General features: G+C 43.9%; 2 protein-coding genes across 2 annotated transcripts in view; one reads left to right on the top strand and one right to left on the bottom strand.

Moving 5' to 3' along the window:
- The window catches only part of Wasf1 (WASP family member 1), a 50,847-nt gene extending 40,667 nt beyond the window's left edge, over positions 1-10,180 (bottom strand). The window contains exon 1 of the mRNA XM_032889178.1: positions 10,077-10,180. The gene's annotated coding sequence lies outside the window, so the exon portion shown is untranslated. The remainder of the gene's footprint in view (positions 1-10,076) is intronic.
- Positions 10,181-10,806: 626 nt separating this feature from the next.
- The window catches only part of Cdc40 (cell division cycle 40), a 52,297-nt gene continuing 41,552 nt past the window's right edge, over positions 10,807-21,551 (top strand). The window contains exon 1 of the mRNA XM_032889177.1: positions 10,807-11,262. Coding sequence (XP_032745068.1) covers positions 11,074-11,262 — 189 coding nt within the window. The 5' untranslated portion in view covers positions 10,807-11,073. The remainder of the gene's footprint in view (positions 11,263-21,551) is intronic.

Raw genomic sequence — 21,551 nt, 5'->3', positions numbered from 1 at the left:
TCCTTCTATGACAATGACATGGTGACTTTCATGGTATTTAATTGCTGTACATGAAGCACCAAGATGGTTAACTATCATAATCAAAGTCTTATTTCTAACAGAGCTGTCAGTAGCGGCACGTGATGCATGTGCTTTTCATGCCTTCACGGTGCTCATACTTCAACATGGTTTGTACCATTCACTGGCTACGGTGCATGTCAGAGGCACATGGACTAGAACAAGGCCTTCAGAAGTGTAACCCTTATCCCGAGCACTCTAGCACCATCACTCCAGTTCTAAAGACAGAACTAGTTCCACTCCTGCCACTACGCATGCCACGTGCCTGGGTACATTCTCGAACATTTTTACTTCCAAGACTCCATCTTAGGACTGGCCCTTTCTTACCTAAAAAACACTATGCCTTTGTCTGCTCAGAGCTAAACACGTCTTTCCCATACTCCTTTCACTCTCTATTCTCAAAACAACAGCACAGAATTGACTCTGCCTCTCCCCACTCACGACCCTTTTGGTTTCTCTTCAAAGACCCAGAGTTGTGGCCTTCTGTGTTTATGTGAGAGAGGATGATGTGTGTGTTCATCATCTCTCTTCTGTTCTTTCCACTCTCTGAACGTAAGTCAGAGGCAAATTCTATTCCATGCCAGGTCTTTAAATTCCCCCCTTCTCTTCATAAACCCATCTATTCCCAGATCTTGAACTACCAATTCTCCTTTATTTGTAGAAACTCAAACAGCTCAAAAAAAAAGGACATGTCACAAATCCAAATCGAAAAGACCCCAAATCAACATCCGTGACTTTCCACTTTCTCCCCAAAGGAAACTTAATTTATTCTTTGCAATTAACTATTTCTATCATTTGGGTTTAAGATTATCTTTAAACTAAAGCAAATTTAGATGGAAGCGACTGCTAGATTCGCCTACTAATCAATTCATTCAGGCCTTCTGGATACAAAGTGTACGTGAGAGACGGAGCTGGCATACTCGAAGGTCAGAGGACAATTTTTGGGAGTGTGTTCTCTCCTCCCAGTGTAGATCCCATGGATCTGACTTGTTGACAGGCTCACAGGGCAATCACTTTTACCTACGGAACATCCTACAGCCAACTCCTGATTGTGGATGAACCATCAGTATAGCAGTTGCAGTGTGTCCTCGTGACAATATTTCCTCTAACTGTGGCAAGATTATGGCCATCACGAACCAGAGCTGCTCTGACCTTGGGTCCCAATCGGGCAGCAAAATAAGAACAATACAGTGATGGAACATGTGTGCTAGGCTATGATAAAGAAGCTGTCACCAGCACCTTAGATTGGAGGTGTGGGGGAGAAGTCGCCCGAGAGACTTCAGTCGCTGCTTCTTTCTTTCCTAACTGCACGTGAGGTCTTGGTTGTGCGCGTGTACAGGAGATGGAAGGCTGACAGAGTTGGGACAGTGGTTTTCTTGGCTTGTCATCCACTCTCCAGTAACACCGACAATCACAGAAGGATTTAAAAGCAGCCCCTTCTTCGGTCTGTCAGTGCTCTGCCCAGGGTAAATAGATGCTTGCTTTCATTTTTCCAGAAGTCATGTGACATAACGTCATTCAAATCTTTAATGGCAAACCGATCTATCTGGTATGCTGCATATAACCTGAACTCTGGAACTAATTCCTAACGACCATCTCCAATACTGCAATTGAGTAAGTAAATTAAAACATTCTGTTTTCTTCTCTATGTCTACAAAGAGCCTGAGTCAGATAGAGATATAAGGCTCTAATATTTGGCTAGAATTATAAAAATTCTGTCATGCTCTATATTTAAATGTTAGCTCTTCCCTCGAAAAAGGCATTATACTTTTATTGAAAAGAATCTCAACCAAAATGGAAAAGAACTACACCTTTACAGCTGATGTGAGGTTCACATTAACTGTGCAAGATATGCAGCACATATCAAATGAAAAGTTTTCTAAAGTCAATGACAGAAACCAAAAGATAGGCCCACAGAGACCACCAAAGACCAGAAACTCCTCATCTAAGCAGCTGGCATGCAAACTGCAAAAGACAACAGTCGGTTGGGAATGCAGCTCAGTGCTAGAGAACTTACCTATCATGGACGAGGCATTAGGTTGGATTCCGAGCATTAATCAGATAATTAAATTAAGTCTGAAAGGCATGGGAAAGAATCCTGAAGAGGAAAACCGTTTTAGTTCTGTAGAGACGGACAAGTAAGGATTACACACTGAGCTCCCATCAGCAGCTGCTAAAACGCTGTGGAATGAGATGCTGCAAGGTTTGAAAGAACAAAGCCACCAACTTGAGACTCTGTATTCAGTAGCTCCAAACTCTGAACAAACTGCCTTCTCAGACAAATCAAAGCCAAGGGAACGTGTCACCAGTAAATATGGCTGTCCGGGAATGACAAAACACTTCTGCAGAGGGAGAGAAAATATTAAAACAGGCCAGATCTACATGGGGATATGAAGGAGATCAGAGGATAAAGGAAGGTAAAATAAAATCTTTACATAGATGGTTGTTCATTTAAAATAATACATCAAAGTATTGTGCGATATAATTAAATAAAATGAGAGGCAAAGGATGATATTACAAAAGATGGGACAGGGGAATTGGGAACACTGTTAAAAGGTACCGAAACTACATGGTGAGTGGCATTACTGTATTTATATAGAGACTGAGGTTAACCATAAATGTATCCAAAAAATCTGGGTAGCCATTAAAAGAAACTGTCAAAATAATAACTGATATGTTAAGAATGGAGAGAAAAATGGAGCCTTATAAAATATTCAATTGATGTCAGAGAAGATAAAGATTTTTTAAGAAAGCAAAGTATGAATGCAGTGAATATAAGTTAAAACTATGATAATGATTAATCCAGCCAGTTATCATTAATTACTTTAAATGTGAATGGTTCAAATACACCAATTAAAAGACAGAGATATTCAGTGAGTAAAAGTGTTACAACTGCACACTATCCATGAGGAATCTATTTTAGAAAGAGATAGACTTAAAATAAAAGGATGGAGAAAATCTTGGAAGAACAAAGTTCCCAACCTAAAGGTTTGCATTGGACTTTAAGAAAAATAGAAACCAGGGGAGTCGGTCACCAGTGAGTAACACTTCTGTTAACAAGTGACAGAAAAAGTTCTTCAAAGGGCGGGAAAATACAAATGTTAACTATGTCAATATGAACCTAAAGAATGCTTGAAGTAGCCAGCTTTAACAAAGGAAGCTTCTGAGTGCCGGGAATTATCTGGAATGTAAAAATATACTATAATAAGACAAAGGGACCTTTACTAAAACGATACAGCCATCTCTTTTAATATACACGTTCTTCAGAACAGAACGTCCAAACCTGTGTGGCAACACAACAAAACAGCCAGAAGTGATTGGATGTACTCACAGAGTTAGAGGCTTCAGAATTCCTCATTAGTAGTAACAAACCCAATAGGCAGAAAAATAAGATACAGTTAAACTGAAGAACACCATCAATCAACTGGACCGAAATGACATGTATAAAGTACTTTAATCCCAAAACACAATATATTCCTCTCTAGCTCACATGGTCCATTCACTGAGACAGATGACATTTCAGGTCATAAAATACATTGGTGAAAAATATGAATAGGAATTCAATGCATACCTCAGAGGACAATAGAAAATATCAAAACATTTGCAGATTGAATACCATAGTTCAAAAGTCTCAAAGGAAAATTATTGAATATTCAGAACTAAAGGAAAGTATGTTCTCAAATCTGTGAGATATCTCAAAAAACAATGATTATTATGGGGAAATAAAAAGAGTCAAGCCTAGAGGTTATACCTTTAATTCTAACACCTTAGATGTTATAAAAAGAAGACTAGAGGGGTTGGGGATTTAACTTAGTGGTAGAGCGCTTGCCTAGTAAGCACAAGGCCCTGGGTTCAGTCCTCAGCTCCGGAGAAAAAAAAGAAGACAGAGTTATCCTCAGCTATTAAAGCAAGATTGAAGCTACTCTGAGGTACATGAGACTCTATCTCAAAATCCGGAAGAAGTAGCAAAGAAGGATCTTAAATCAATAAACCTCCAACTCAAGTACCTAAGGGTAATGGGCCTGGAGTAAGTAGAAAGAAATCAGTGAGGTCAAAGAAAGGTTCTTTAGAAACAAAAGATTTCTAAGTCCAAAAGATTTTGCTTTGATTTCAGGAACCTGTTTGTAGGATGGTGTCATCACGCAGGTGTAGGCAGGTATGAGATAGAACTAGGCCTGTCATTGGACGAGAAGGAAGGATGGGCAGGAGAGAAGTTTTAGAGAGAGGAGGAGCCTGGAACCGAGGGGAGGGAGAAGTAGCGGAGAAAACATGGAGGCAGATGTTAAGATTCCTCTCTGCACATTTACAGGTTGTTATGAATATTCTTAAGGGACAGATGTGTACAGGGCTTTGTATGTTTGGGTGGGCAATTATACCTTATCAATTGGATCAGAAGTTATTGTGTTGTGTGTTCTTTCTTGTGGCAACTTAAGTTTATGTGGTGGCTGGAGACAACTAGGCCACCATGGAATTGGGATGTATATTTCTGGCATGGTGGCAACCTGCCTTGGGAACTAGATGGGTAGAGAGATTGTTGCCGGGCTCAGAGAGAAGCCATTGGCTGCGTGATAAGGGATAGAGCAAAGCGGGTGAGACACTTTGCTGAATGAGATGAAGATATCTACCAAATATCTTGGGGCACTACAGTGCTGGATCTAGTGCAGGGTAAAAGACAGCATTTTTATTTTTATAATTTCGTAGCAACAAATGTTAGTCTTTATTGTCCACTAGGATACAAGTTACTCACTTGTCTTTCTGTTTAAATTTTCTATTAACTTTCTAGAATAAACTTTAGTACATTATTTTGATTTTAACATTTAGTATGTTAAAAATTACCAAAAATGGAAAAAAATATAAGACAGGAGATATTTCTAATAAGGACTAGAAAATAAAGCTGCTTAGTTTTATAGACAAATTTGCAAGCAAATTTAACAAGCAAAGAATAAATAAATAAAAACAAGAAAGAGAACCTGCTTAATCCATGTTCTGACACAAAAGCCTTTTCTTTTAAGCTGATTTAATTGATTCAGAAGCATTAGCCAATTAGAGTACTGGACACTCAGGAAAAAACAGCAAGAAGCTGGTCCACTATTTGACATATATAAAAAGAGCTGTGTCTTCATTATTCAAATTCAAGAGACATCAACACTTATGTCCACTCGGCAGAGTTCCTCTGAGGTTCTGAGTTTTAGGAAATGATGCTCCTGGCAGTCTAGAGTAGCAGGAAAAGAGAGGGACTGGAAATCCCACATCTGTGCTGACAATCCACCTCCATGTTTATTAGCCATGTGACCTCAAGATAATGTTCGTGGGTAGCTGACAACTATCTAACCACAGGTCCAACCAGTACATGCTAGAACAAAGACTTATTATTAAGACACAGAACAAGCATGGCATCTTTGGTGAACTCAGTCTCAGGACCATGGACAAAGTCACTGGGGACTACAGTCAGGAAACTGTAGCTGCTCCTTGTATGTAAGGCTCTTGGTCCCAGATGTGGCCATATATCTACCTAGCCTACATGGCACGGGAACAGTCATTAGGAGGCTGAGAGTTTGTATTTTAGAGCCTGGACAAATAAAATAATTAAAATAAATGAATGAAATTCTAATGAGACTTGGTACCAATGGTACTGACTTAGTAAAATAAATGTAAGAGACCCTATGGAGTGACTTGCATTTAAAGCAAGCGTATAATAGTACTTCCTTTCCTTTTAGGAGAACATGTTATACGTTATCTCTGAATATCATTAATCTCCAAGTAAGGCCAATAAGAACCCCCAACATAAGTGACCAACAGCTGTTTCATGAGTCATTTTCTCACAACACTTAGATCTGTTCACTCTCACAGAGAACGCCTTCCTTCTGTTCTACAGCAACTGCATCCACTCAAAAATCCACTTAGCTTCAGCTAAAAAACAGGCACTAGGAACATAAAAATGAAGCAGGGGGTGGAAGGACAGACATCCAAAACGCCTCTCTCCTCGAAGCATTTAAAATTCATTTTTCGATCTACCTCCAACCCTACCACACCCCATTAAAGCACACCATACCATTTAATTGTGCTGAGAGCTTATTTTAAAAAGCGTCAAAATTAGAAACATTAAGAGCTAAACACCTTGCTTCCAAAAGACATATGAAGAAAAGTTTAGAACTCTACTTTTCAGAGGCCGAACTAGAAGGAAAAAAATCCCTGACAAATGTATAGGCAGAAATATTAAAAAGGGAAAATGTCTCACAAGAAAGGGGAGTTCCACAGAGTTTTCTAAGTACCTCAGACTTCTGTTCTAGGGAAGAAACCAGCAGGGGCCCTCTACTTGAACCTTTTTGACATTGCAATTGACAAAACCAAAGCCCTTGAGAAGTAAAATCACGAGAAGACCCTACACCCTTCCAATTTGCCTAACTTGCCGCCCCGTGTGACAGAAGGCAAAGCAATACAAACTCCGAGTCGCATCCTCCTCTTCCTGCCCACGGATGAAGCAGGCAGTTCCAATAGTGCTGTAAGTGTTAGCAGGATCAAAGAAGTGGTTTACAGTATTGTTACCAATTTTAAATGTATTTATGTATGAATATGTTTCCAGATAACTGAGGCCCATCCTGAATGTTGATTGCTCCATTCCACATACTCAGATCCTGGCTGAATAAAACAGGAAAACTAAGTGGAGACCAGCATTTATCTCTCTCATTCTGAACCGCAGATTGTTATGTGGTCAGGTGACTCATGGTCTTGCCACTATGCCCCACCCTGGACTCTTCGATGGACAATATCCCTTCAAACACTAAGTAAAATAAATCATTCCTCCTGTAAGCTACTTTCATTCAATCTTTTTATTCTACCTCAGCAATGAGAAAAAGAACTATTGCAAAGTCCTACAGCACGGTATGATTTTCAAATGTAATAAATAAGAGTACCAGTCTACAAAAATCCAATATTCAAAATTAAGGGCAGCTTAGTAGTAGAGTGTGTGGCACATGAGGAAGTCCTAGATTTTATTCCCAGCACTGAGAAAAAAAAAAAAAAGAGGAGATAAAAATTTTAAAATGATAATCTGCATATAATAAATCAATCACAATTCTTAATTTTACGAAGTTCAATCTTGAGGCCATTTATTTACACAAACGCGCATAAGACTTCATATAAACACATCTTTTTTATTAAAATTTCAGTGGGAAACTGAAGTCACAAAGAAAAATAGCTTCGGAAACGGAAGCGTTCACGTCCATTTTCAGGAAAGGTGCTGCAAGACCATTAGTGTCCAAGTGGGCTGCCAACGTCTCCGTCACTCACTATCCAGCACTAGCTCAAGAATGTGTGGTAAAAGGATTATAAACAGAGGTTCCAAAAGCAATCCAAACATATATTCCTCTTCAGTAAACTGTTTCTTACTCCTTTTCTACTCCTTCCCTTTGCGGCACACAGACTTACTCGAGGCAAGTTCACCATCTTTGGATTTGTGACAGTAAGCTGCAGGGTAGACCCTGACTTGACAGAGCTCAAGAAAACCAGACTTTTTCTTTACCCAATTTAAGAAAAAAAAAGAAAAAAAGCTAAATATTAGCTCTTTATATTTAAAACATTATAAAATATAATCAAGATAATTCTTTTTTAAAAAAATCAGCTAATCAATGAATTCTAAGCCCACTTGTAGAGACTTTTCATCTATATGACTTCCTCCCACAAAGTAACCAAAAGTCTAATATCTTAGTAAAGGCTGTAATATCGTCTTTCAACAGTAGTTTTTGCTATGAAAATAAAGGAGTTAATAAGAAACCAAATCTCTTAACAAGAAACCAAATATACTCTCTACTGAAGATCAAGCTGTTGGAAAAGGTATCTTAAATTATTCTTAAAATTAAAGAAAAACATGAGTATTATACTACACCAATGCACCGTCTCTCATTTAGAAACCCAAGAGATAAAGCTGCCCTACGGTATGCCTTACAAATGATCACAATTATGAAATCTATTAACCAAAAATATTAAATTAAAGAGATCTTCAACAGTTCCTAGACTTTTAACAAATTTAACCCAATATCCTACTTGTTACCAGTTTTTTCATCAGTATCAACTGTATAATTATTATATGTAGGCATTAAGTCTAAAATTAAAATACGAGAAATAAATTCAAGCTAAAGCCATCGGGCCAAAGCTAACTCAAACGTCAATCAGCCATTCCCAGGCGCTGTGGAAAAGCATACCCAAACAGCTTCATGTTTCATCCATTAAAATGCTTAGAGCTAGTGTAAAAGTACTGCGAAAATATCTTCTCGGATTTAATGCATAATATCTTGTGGCATAAGAGTATTGTTTCCATTTACATGCTAGGAAGCCAAGGCAAGAGTATGTCCATTTTGTAAACGGCCAGGTCTTTCCCAGCCAAATAAATGATTTCTCAGCTTATATGTATGACGCTTACAAATTAAATAATGACTGCACCTTCAAACTCTTGCACTGTGAATGCAGTTCTGTCCGTTATCTAAAGAGTTAACAAAACAAGCTTAAGCACATAGAGAAGGGAAAGCCGATAAAAAGGAAAAGATGTCTCTAGTGGCTAATGGGCTGCTCTTAAATGACATCGTTTAAATAGTAAGTTTCTTCAAGTTATCAAAATATATTCCATCCTTAAGGTATTCAAAACCGGATCTACTCATCATAAGTTAGGAGGAAAAAAAAAACCTATAACCAGTAATAAAATATACTGTAAAATAGCTAAGTGGAAATTAAAATCCAAGTAAGCTAGGGAGTTAAGATTCTCCTCCCATATTAAACCCTTCCTTTCATTCAAATGAAAGAGATGATTAGTAATCAAATATTCAAATATTCTACAAAGTACAAAAGTTTTCTTATTAAAAACGGAAAATTCTGTACTTAATCCAAATATTCAAAATAAATAAAAATACTTTCCCTAACAGAAACTTAGATCCAAGGATAAGCTGTTCCTATCAGTTCCAAATGGGATTGCATCTGTAATTGTGTCATGCCGCGCTCCCAACAATTAGAAAAAAATGAAAGTTTACCAATTAAATTCACAAATCTCAACGGACGTTCGCCCAACTGAACAACTTATAAACTAATCACGCCGATGACTGAACATATAGACCTAGCTAATGTGAACATCAAGGAAAAATGTAAGTGGAATCTCGGGCACATTTTCTATAATAAATGATAAGGTCACAATGAGTCGAATTAAAGTGCCTATTCTAGCTAGGCATCAATCAATTAGTCAGACACGGGGCAGGTCGTGAATGTTCGGATCGGATGGGCTTTCTTTTCACCATTATTCCAGTTCATCATCCGCAAGTGCAAGAGAAGGTGTCAGAGTACGGAAGCTAGGGGGCATGCTGTAGCTAGGGGAAAAGAAAAATGGGAAAGGTGCAATGGATGCTGCATAGTTGAATAATTATCTGGGTGGCACAATGGGCGAGTCCTGCCGACATCAGAGCCCAGCGAGCGTCTCCCTAACTCTGCCCGAGGAACCTCCCCATTCCCAGGCATCAGAAGAGCCGGCACCCTCTTTGCCTTCTCTTCCAAACGGGTATATAAAGGGATGCCTGGACTCGCTTTACCGTTGTCGTGCACAGGGAGCCGCGGCGCAAAGACGCGCGGCCAGAGCTCGCTTTTCAGAGCCGCTGGCACGCCGGGCGAGCCGGGGGCTCGGCCACTAGCTGCATGCAGCCTTCGCCGGCGCCAAGGCACGAGGGCGGAGCGGCGGGATCGGAACCCCGAACCCCGCGCCGCCGGTGAAGCCGCAGCTGCTGCACCCAGTGCAGCCTCTGCCCAGTCCCCGCGCCCGAGATCCCGCGCCTCGTCCTCCACGCGCAGCCCGGGCTGCTGGGCGGCGGGCGCGGGGGAGCCCGGGATGGGGGCGGGGGCGGCGCGCCCATCCACCGGCGCCGCCGCTGCAGACCCGGGCTCATCCACACGCCCCTCTCGGCTCCGGCCGGTGGAGAACAGTTACGTCGTCAGGACCCCGGAAGAAAAAAAAAAGGACAAAATCCTGAGAGACTCGTGCTCACCGCGAAACCGTGGGGGGCTCGCGCCGTACCCCTTCTACATGCTTCGGCGGCTGCCGCCGGTCCAGCTCCGCGTTGAGCCACCAAGAGCCCCTCGGGAGCGTCGGGCTGCGGGATGGAAGCCGCGCCGGGCACTGGCTGAGGCGCCGGGCCGCCGGGAATGCCGCCGGGGGCGCCCACTGCTCGCCCGAGCCGCGGTGCGCGCGACGCGCGAGCGAACAACACCGCGAGCCGCCGCTGCCCTGCGCCGCCCCCTCCCCGCGCGACGCTCCACAACCGGGCGCGGGGATCCGCGCCTGCAGCAGGGGGAGCCTCGGGGCGCTCTCCGCCTGGCCTCACGACCTTTCCGCGGAGCTGCGCCAGACGGGTCCCAGGTCTCTGAACTTAGAATTCGCATTCTCCCTTCGAATTCTGCAGGGCGGACGGCGGCATGGTGGGAGAAGTGAGCATCCACCCACTTACCGGTCCGTGGGCTAGAAGACGGCGCTTCCCCCTGTCCTGAGGCTCTGTGGTATTGCCCAATCCGCACTTTGGGGGAGGGGGCCGGAGAGAACGGTGCCCGGCTCGGGAATGAGGGAAGATGACATCCAATTGAATGAAGCATCCTTTTGGGGGCGGGGTCGAAGGCTGAGCCCCTCTGTCCGACTCCGCCTCCTCGCTCCAAACTACATTTCCCAGGGTGCCGCGAGCACCTCGCCGCGCTGTACGCCGGGAGTGAAGTACGGCGAGGCTTCAAACCCAGCTCAGGACCGGGTCTTTAATCAGCGAGGTCCTGAAAGTTACAAATAGTTGTAATCCCTCGTGCTTCTTTAGATAAATGTTCGCGAATCTCAAATCCTGACACAGTCATCGTAATAATCATTAAGGTTTTTACGAGGAGTTAGAAATGATTTGTTATCAAAGGAGGTAAATAGCTTGTTCCATGACAATCTGTCAGGACCTGGGAGACGCTGCTTCTTCCGCCCTGGCCTGGCCATAGCAGAGAGTATCTGTTGCAGTCATGTCGGCTGCGATTGCAGCTCTAGCTGCTTCCTATGGCTCGGGTTCGGGGTCCGAATCGGACTCGGACAGTGAGGGCAGTCGGTGTCCACTGCCGGCCGCGGACTCTCTCATGCACTTGACCAAATCGCCTTCAGCCAAGCCCTCTCTTACGGTGGCGGTGGACTCGGCTCCGGAGGTGGCAGTTAAGGTAAGTGTTTTGGACACTAATGAGTTTAGGAATTGCTTTCAGCTCGTCTCCGGTTAGATGCTGGTCTACCTCGGCGCTGAGAAGTAAGTAACTAGCGTTTACACCTCTTCCCACTTCCTCCTTGACGATTGGAAGTACGAAGCAGCCCTCCACTACCTCCGATCCTTCGTGTCTCTGTCGGATAAAAGTAGTCCAAGAGAGGAGGAAAGTTTGAATATGTAGACTAGAATGTAGCCTTGTTAAAGCAGATGTGATTTCAGAACATGGATAATATTGGATCAAGACTTTCAAACTAGAATTTGTGCCCTCACGAGAAGTGAGCCATGGCTAGGTACTGTTTTTTTTTTTTTTTTTTTTTGAGGAACTCATCAGGAATCCTGACTTCGCCACTTGCAAATTACACAACGTTATCAGTTCAAAGAAAGAGAGGCCGCTTAAGCCAAAGCCAAGAGTTTCCAAACTTAGGGGAAGATTTGGTGTGTCTTGAGTCCCTTGAGAGCATCAGTCTGTAGTAAGCCCTATGCGAATGATCAGTTTAAAGAGTGTGAAAAGGAAAACTACAGAGATTTCGAACTAAGATCTCCCTGTGTCTTGTTTGTGTCTTAAGTCATTGACAGCTTTTGATGAGCCATTTACGGAATGTTATTTCTTTAATAAGGACATCTGGCATGAAAGAACTCTGGGAACTCTCTTTAGAACAACAGTGTGTTCCTTAGACATCCCAACTTTCCGTGCTGTTCCTTGTTCCCGTCGTTGTCACAGGGCCACCCCCACCCCTACCCCAGCTCAGGGTAGGCTAGTCTTGGCTTCTTGACTAATTGCTTAGTGGAAATGGTGTCCTAGGTCTTTTGCAGTCATGAGGTGGTTTTGCCATCTGAGTTAAATCTCTGCATAGAATAGTTCTGTAATAATTCCCTTTTCTCTATGCATTTTTTCCTAAGACATCTACTGAGCTATCCTCAGCCTTTGGGTTCCCTGTTCTTCTTCCAGCCCTGTCAGCTTTAGGTTTCCTTTGTCTAGGCTCTTATTTCAAGTTTCCCTCCACATAGTCTCTCATATTTTTAACTGCTGTATATACTTGCCGTGGCTCACAGGTGACCACGGTGAAGAGGCTGACCTAGGCAGGAATCAAGATCCCAGTATTCATATCTACCTCTAGCACTTAGCCATGTGGCCCCTTCGGATCCATCACTTGATGATGAGCTCTGAGCCTTCTTACTCATTCGCCAAGTGTGTTAAGCTACCAGTTCTCAAAAATGCAAAGCAGTTTTAGCTGTAACCGATTACAAGTCAGCTGTCCTAGTAAACCCTTGTCTTAAACTCCTTGCCAATTTAAACGTTAATAAAAAAAAAAAATCTCATCCAGGATGGCTCTCTCGGGCCCCTTTTGTGTGGTGTGCTAAACGCTTAAGTTACTTTCTCCCTAAGTGCATGTTTGTATTCTGCAGTTTGGTTGATCCACATCCTGCTCACTGGCCCAAGCCCATCATTTTCCTTTTCCTCAGCCCCCGAAGTTAGTTAGTTGTTCAGCTGCTACATCTCCTCCATCAGTTTTTTTAGGTTGGTTCGTTGGTTTTGTTTTGTTTTTTTTTTTTTCTCCCCAACTCAGTTTCGTCCTCTCTCCTTTCCTTAGTACAACCCCCATTAGCATCCTTCATTCCCCTAGGAATTATGCTTGACCTCTTCAAGCTCTTCAAGTATGAGTGACAGCTACTTTTCCCACCATGACCCAGTGTTACTGTTTAATCAAATGTCTCTTCTTCCATTGCCACTGTTTCTTTCAGTCTCTCATTTCTTTTAAAACAGAAATAACTTTCTGTATGCTTCTTTCTTCCAGCCTCGTCGTGCTTCTTTCCTACACAGTGCATCGAGACTGTTCATTTCTGAATTCAGAACTCATCATTCACATCCCCGTCCCAAAGCATCGTGTGGTCTGTTAGATACGCATTCCATTCCTTATACAGTTTGTGAAGCCTGCAGTCCTGCTGAAATCTGTATAAAGCCCCAAAGTCTAATAATTTCCTTCCCTCCCTCACATATCCAAAGCTGTGCTTCCCAGCCTCACGGTACTCGTTCCTTCTATATCTATTTCTCTTCATCATAGCCCAGGGGCATCACTTAACCACATTTCTAAGTTCGTTCCTGGGACCCAGAGACTGTTCTATCTCCAATGCCTTGTACACAAGAGAAAAACTAAAAGAAAAGGCCTTGACCCACATATAGACATCGAGAATCAGATTTGGAGTTGAGCAGGCACTGATTGGAAGGAAGCTGTCTTTCGAGCTTGTTCAGTCAGTAAAGAAAATGAGGTGGAATCAACCTATAAGATGCCAGAGGTTCGTTCAGAGCAGGGCTAGATCCCCAGCTAGGTGGGCTCTGTCATAGGAGATGAGCAGTGCGCACCAGAGAAGAAAAGGTCCTGTGGAGTAAAGGTAATGCAAACGGTTAAAAAATTATCAAGGGAGGAATTGTGAAGCATGCAGATACATGTGTCTGTTTGACTGATTCTTTTGTGACCGACAGTACTTGGCTGAAAATAAATGTATGCCTTGTTATAGTACCCCTTTTGGGGGGGTTGGGGGTGCATATCACAGCACCCATGTGGAGATCAGGGGACGACATATTCCTTGGCTCCCTAACTCGCCAGTATAGCTGAGTCTGAACTCCAGGGTCAGTGGAAACCCTGTCTCAGGAGTAAAGTTTCTCACACACACACACACACACACACACACACACACACAGAGAGAGAGAGAGAGAGAGAGAGAGAGAGAGAGAGAGATATCAAAGGTTTAAAAACAACTGATCATATACATGGGGATTAGCAAACTCCCATAAAGGACAAATTACAAGTATTGTTTACACCGTTGACCTCATATAGTCTGCCAAGTCTTTTTTTTGTTTACGTTCATTTCTCTTTAATCAACACTTGAAGACTGTAAATACCATTATTATTTTGTTAGTACAAAATGCCATCTGTGGGCCAAATTTTGCCCATATTCTGGGGTTCCCCAACCCCTGTGCTAGACCACTAAATAACACTCAGTAACCGAGGTCACGTGGCACAACGGGCCCTGACCTTAATGCATCTACGTTAAAAACTAGGCACAAAAAGGTAAGTTTACCTATAACTACAAACTTGCCTTTGAGGCAGAGTCGAACACAGCAAGATGTTTGGGTTGTTTGTGTCCAGACAGGGCCTCGGGTAGCCCAGGCTGACCTCACTAGGAAGCCAAGGATGACCCTGAACTTCTGACCCTAAGTGCTGAGATTATAGACTTATGCCACCATTCCATCCACACCAAGGCTTTTTGTATGCTAAGGAGACAATCTGTTACCTGAGCTCCATCCTCTGCCAATAATAATAATGATAATAATAATAATAATAGTAATAATAATAATAAATGGAAAAAATAAAGGAGATAATATAAAGCCAGTGAGGTGAGCCGTCTGTTTTTAAGTGTACTTTTGTACATATCAGACTATGACTGTCCTGCTACAGCCACAGTAGAAGAAAGGCAGAAAGCATGTCAGGCACCCCTGCTTCTAGATTACCTCGTTAGTCAGCGTTTCTTTATTTTCTCTCATTTGCAGAAGATGCACCCAGGCTCTCCAAGTGGTTACCCTAGAAACTACACAGCTGAGCTACTCAGTACCTTCCACTTCTAAGCAGTGCAAGCCCTGCTTCAGCCTCACCCCACGCCCACCCGCTTAGGATGGTGTCGTTTGGTCTGTGTGCACACGTGCGTGTGCGCGCACACACACACACGCACACGCACACACACGTACACACATGCACACGCATACACACACACGCGCGCATGCACACGTGCGTGCGCACACACGCACACACACGTACGCACACGCATACACACACACTCACACACGCGCATACACACACACACACACACACACACACACACACACACACACACACACACACACACGCAGACACAGGCTTTCTTGCATCTTACCTGCTGAGATACCTGCTTTCTGTCACAGCGCCTTCTTTAGGCTGCCCTTCACAGGGCCGGCTGGTGGCTACACTTCAATTTGTCCTCAGAGCGTTGGTGTTCAGTGCTCTCTCCTTGGGGGATATTTTACTGCGTTTAGTTTACTTCGCTGAGAATTTGTCTCAGCTCACTTACGGCGTCTTATCTTATTCAGTTGTTTCTGATAACAGACTGTCTTTTTCTAGTGACTCCAGTCTTCCTTGAAAGTGAATGTTTTTCTTCTTCTTTTGACAGCTGATAGGTAGATACCCTCCACCCTTTTATATACTGTGAGGTTTCCTTGTTTTTCCTGTGAAGTAATTTGTGGATTTCTTTTCATTCCCTTCTCCACTTAGAATTCTGCTGAGCTTCTTTAGCAGCAATTAGATTTCTCTGAGTGTGGATCATAGAGACTGGGACGTTCACAGTTCTCTTTGCTACGTATCACTTTAGCCCCATTCTCCTCTGATTCTGGAACGTCAACTGCATGTGTAGTGATGATTAGACATCATGTCATTGCTGTTATTGTTTTGTTGTTGTTGTTTTGTTGTTGAACTTGTGATACAAATTGTCCTATTTGCCAGTTAGAAATCACTGCTGTGTGTTATGATGGGCTAGGCATCATGGCCCTCGTCTGTAATTCCCACACCGGAAGCCAAAGTAGGAAGATCATGAGCTAAGGGTCAGCCTGGACTTCACAGCCAGACAAAGACAGAACACAGGATGTGATGAGCCTTCCTGGATTGCAAGAATTATTTACGCCTGCATGCTGGCTCACTCGGGAGGCTCAGGCAGCTCTGAAATAACAACAAAAATATTTATTAACTAAAAACAGTCGTCTCAGACAGTGGCTGAATGAATTCCTTGTTTAGCACAGCCAGCTTCAGTACAATGCAAATTCTGCCTCTTAGATCCGTGGCATAAGGTTGATTTCTTTTTGGGTGGGATTTCTTACATTCACAAACCTCAGTTAAATTACTTTTCCCCTCTATATTTGTTCAGGGCCTGGCCTGGAGGTCTACGTGTCCAAATTTGTTTTCTTCTACTTTATCACCCGTCCAATCTCTTTATTTGGGGAATGTTAGTCATTTCTAATTCCTGAGAGAAAAACATGCCATAAATTGATAGGAACTCCATGATAATGACTAGAACATCGGAGGTTTTTACAGTTTACAGAGTTCTTTTCATGCCTGATTTCTTACCTGTACGCCAGAAGAAATGGGGAAAGGACCCAACAGTGACTTGTGTAGTCTCAATTTAAGCCAACAGTTAACCTGTTTACATTTATTTGGCTGCTCAGTGACTGCCCTTTAACTGATTCGAGCTGGATAGGAATCCGTTGTAAGTCTGTGGTGATTCCACACGCTCGCCTGCCTGGCCTTGGACTCCTCCCGAGGTCTAAGGGAGCTGTGGCGCTGCCCACATTTATCTAGGAAAATCTTCAGTGCCACCTTTCTCCGGAGGGCCGTTCGGTTGCTCTGTAATTTCAGCCATAGTGAAAGGGGATGATCTGTCGCTTATTGGTTGCCATGGTTGTTATTGTAAAAGGTTGATTTTTTTTTTTTAATTGCACTTTGTATTTAAAAGTTGACGTTGCACCGTACTCTATTCAAAATAATTAGAGTTTAGAATCTTCTAACGACTCTTAATTAGGAAGCTCTGGCAACCTATCTATTACCAGTGCTGCTAACAACTCTACCGTGTAAAGTCCAGTGAGGAGAGAGGAATGGCGCTTTAGATCCTTGTAGATAGCTTCTTCTAGGGGTTGACTATTAAGAGGTAATAGTATTTAACTTCGGTTTTGTTCAGTTTATGCAGTGTTTTTTTTTTTTTTCCTTTACAGTAGTGTGTTTAACATTGTCTCAAGGTTCCAATGTTAATTGGTACACATGACCAAAAGCAGACTTGGGAGGGAGAGGTTTATTTCACACAATTCCATAGAACGGTTCATCCCAAAAGCAGTGAAGGCAGGAACTCACCCAGGGAAGGGTGCTGCTTACTGGCTTGCTCCTTGTGGCTGGCTTGCCCAGCCTGCTTTCTCACAGCACCCAGGACCTCCAGCCCAGGAATAGCACCACCCACAGTGGGCGGGGCCTCCCCCATTGATCCCTAACTAAGAAAATGTCTTTCAGCCTCATCTTCTAGAGGCATTCACTCAAGAAGGCTCCTTCCTCTCTGATGACATTAACTTGTGTCAAGTTGACATCAATTAGCACAGGTATTAAAAGATTCTGTCCTTAGTTCTCCTAGCTTTTCAGCTCCCTCCCCCGAGTCTTGCTGTAAAGTGTCCCCACTCACACCCACCATCAGAAAGTGAAATTCTAGTTTCCCACCCACTCAGCTCCCTTTCTGGCCAACACTCTGACATGGGCTTAGCCAGAGGCACCCGTATGAGCTCTCTGTTGCTTTATTATTTTTTTAAATTGACAGTGCCCTGGCGACGACATTGTCACTCCTGACAATCGGTTGCCTGGGTTGATTCTGCTGGTCTGACTGGCTAGGCAGCTGTCCACTGGGAGGGACCTTCCCAGAAGAGACTGGGTCTAGGATGGAGAACAAGTTCTGAAGGTCCGCCTGAACTTTTAGCAGGAAACGCATCCACGGCAGAGCAAGGAATGGGGATTTTGAGTGGCAGCGGTGACCAGCGCTTTGTCTCTCAGGCCAGCAGTCCCAGTATCCCACGGTGGTAGCTGTTTAGTGTTGATGTCCAGTCACAAACCGTTGTGCATGGTGCATCGGGCCCTGTAATTTGATTGGCTTTGGATTGTGATTCCATCTGCCTGCTTCTCAAAGCTGCATCCCCAACCTTCCTAGAAACTCTAAGAAATTCACAAGGATTCAGTCTATTTCATCGGTCTGGGAAGATTTCTGTCACTTGCAGCTATGAAGCCTGATTAACACCCAGTTAGTAAGTGGACATTTTTTTTTTTAAGTGGGAGCTGATTTCCTGCTTTGGTCTCATTTTTATTATTGTTGTTTTGTGTTTTTTGCTTTATCTTTTTTAATGTTTGTGTTTATTTGCTTCGGGCAGGTTAGTGCTCATTTAAATGTCACAGGACATCTGCTGGAATTGGTTCTCTCCTACCTCGTAGGTTCTTGGGTTCAAACTCAGGTCACCAGGCTCTCTGTCACCCTCTGAGCCATGAGGCTGCTCCCTCATATGGTGGCTTTAACGCTTCCCCTGTTCCTTAGTTAGGGCTTCCATTGCTGTGAGAAGACACTGTGATCAAGGCAACTCTTATAAAGACAAGTGTTTAATTGGGACTGGCTTACAGTTTAGAAGTTAGCCCATTATCGTCATGGTGGAAAGCATGCATGGCCACGGTCAGGCAGAACTGGTACTGGAGAAGCTGAGAGTTCTCCATCTTGATCCTCAGGCAGCAGAAGGGGACCATGTGTCACACTGAGCATAGCCCTCCAAGCCCGCCCCCACATAGTCATACTTTCTCCAACAAGGCCACACCTACTCCAACAAGGCCACACCCCCTAATAGTGCCACTCTTGAGCCTGTGGAGGCCAATTACATTCAGACTACCACACCCCGTTGGCATCAGTTCATTGGCATTAGTTTATTGGCACAAGTGACTTAATCTTGCTTATAACGTGACTCACAGGAATGATAGGAAGATCATATGATAGGCTGGGAAAATAGCTTGATAAAGTGCTTGCCCTAACAGAGGGACCTGAGTTAGGGCCCTGGATAAATAAAAAGAAGCCAGGTATAGTGGTGAACACTTATAATCAAGCACAGGGCTGGCTGGGGAAGGAGAGACAGGAGGCCCTGGGGCTTGTGGTTGGCCCCCCTTGCCCATTGGCAAGTTCTGAGCCAGTGTGAAACTTTGTAAACATGACAGAAACGTGAGCACGTGCTGAGAAAGTTCTGCCTCTAGAGATTACATAAACAGTGTATCCACTGCCCCAGCACTAAGCCACAGTGTTGCTAAATTCCTTCTTGCCTGGCATTTTCTTGTTATAGCAAGTTATCTGTTTATTGTTTAGGTTATTGTCTTTCTTTCCCATTAGACCAAAATTCCATAAAGGCGGGCAACTTTGTCTACTTTCTAGGCCCAGAACAGTGCCTGACACAGAACAGGCCCACAGTCACCATCTACTGAATGCCTGTTGCTGTAGGTGTCCTAACCACCTTAACTACACAAAGTAACTCAAGTGATCATTTTTTGACTGCCGACATCTCCCCATTATCCTTACATTGTTATATCTAAGAGCCCCCTTTTCAGAAGACACCAATGCTTCCAACTGAGTCCTGGATTCTGTCCCCTCTTGCCACTTCACTTCTAAGATAACCATATCATGATTACCCCCTCATTCTTTTTCATTGAGCTGAACTCATAATCCTGCTACCCAGCATCCCTGTTGGTAGGGATCTAGAAATGCCCCCGCCACTGCCCACCACCATTCTCCTGTTGTCCTGTGATTCTTTTGTGGTTCTCCTTGCCACCTCTTTCCCTCTAGCATGCCCGGCATTCTACAAGGGTACAAAATGTAAAAGCCATAGGCAACAAATTCTGTGAAAAACAAAACATTCCATGAAAAGACTGTTTCAAGAGGAGGGAATGGGTCAAGGGAAGTGAGAAGGTGACATCACATTACAAAGGCAATGCCTATGACTTGGGGCAGTAACAGTGCGGGATGCCCGTGATGTGGGCAGTAACAGTGCAGAAGGCAGAGAAAGCATCAAAGAACGTGGTTTGGTTTTGTAAAAAGCATCCGTTAGTGTGATGTGGCAGAAGTGAGGTGTGTGGTCCTCAGATCCTCCCAACCCACTCAAATCCAACCGTGTCATTAGAGAACGGACATCTTAAAAAAATAATAATAATAACAGCAACAACAGTGGTAAGAACAAAAACAAGCCAGAGTAAGACAAAACAAATGGGAATAGAAAAGCACAGGAAACATACAGACCCAGAGACACACCTTCACACACACACACACACACACACACACACACACACACACACAGAGCATTATGAGACAAGGAACCTTCAAACATGCCATTGAGGTCATCTCTTGTGGGGCATGGTGCCAGTCCTTAAAAGTGGTTCGTATACCTAGTGAGGTTCCACAGAGAAAACTTACGTTTTATGTACAGGTGGCTATCAGTTGGAAACAGCTTCTCAGTCAGGGCCGGGCGCTTAGGCCTGTGTCTCCCCCTCAACACTTGGGACCTCCTCTGGCTTAGACCTCGCAGGCCCTGTGCACACGGCCGCAGTCTGTACATCGTCCTGTTGTGTCTCGATTGCAGGCCCTGTGCACACGGCCGCAGTCTGTATGTCGTCCTGCTGTGTCTCGATTGCAGGCCCTGTGCACACGGCCGCAGTCTGTACGTCGTCCTGCTGTGTCTCGAAGGCCTTATTCCCTCCATGTCTTCCTTCCTCGCTGGCTCGTACTGGCTGCCTTTCTACCTACACCTCCTCAGAATGCCCTGAGCCCTGAGGGGAGGGGTTGAGGAAGACGTCCCATTTAGGATCGAGTGTCCCAAGGTCTCTCACTCTGTGCAGCTGTGGGTCTCTCTTTGTTCTCATCTACTCCAAAAGAACATCTCTGATGCTGTCGGAGCAGGACACTGATCTAGGAGCTCAGCAAAGTGTCATTCCATTCCTTCAGTAGAACGGTGGCATTTGGTTTTCTTTCAGGTCCACGACTGTCTAGTCTCAGGGTCCTGGCCACCGAGCAGGGTCAGGCCTGGCCTCCTGGCTTCCATCTCATGGAGTGGGCCTTAATCCTGAGCAGGTAGCGTGGTTGGTTACCCCTCATCGTTTGTGCCAGGGTTGCACAGTGGGATCAGGCAGGCCACCATTGTAAATGGGAGGGTTGGCAGCTAGATGGGCATGCGCCTTTCTCCACGGGCAGCACGCACTGTACCCGTCACTACCATGAACGTTAGTCATTAGTGGCGAAAGCTCTCGTTGGCACCAGATGGACTTCTCCCTGTCCAATGAATTATGTAGTTCTGCCTTTAGCAGTAGGGCCTTACCATCTGTTTGTGGAGAGCGGCCCATAGCCTCAGTTGTCTGGAGGTTTCCAGGAGGCCCCTTTCACCAACAACTTGATTTGATGTTTTCATCCCTGGCCCTGGAGGGTCCATCGGTAGCAAGAGATGTCTAGGAAATGAGGCCTTTTTATAGCTGCATCCGTTTACCTGTGAACCTCATTTTACTTTTTGACAGCTGAGTAATACTCCATTGTGTAAGGTTCCTATTTTTTATCCATTCATCTGTTGTCAGTTCTCTAGTCTGTTCTCAGTTTCTGGTTATTAGAGAGAGAGAGAGAGAGAGAGGA

The sequence above is a fragment of the Rattus rattus genome, chromosome 18 (assembly GCF_011064425.1).
Source record: "Rattus rattus isolate New Zealand chromosome 18, Rrattus_CSIRO_v1, whole genome shotgun sequence".
Classification (NCBI taxonomy): Eukaryota; Metazoa; Chordata; class Mammalia; order Rodentia; family Muridae; genus Rattus; species Rattus rattus.
The sequence above is the reverse complement of the archived record's forward strand: the minus strand, read 5'-3'. Positions and strand labels throughout refer to the sequence as shown.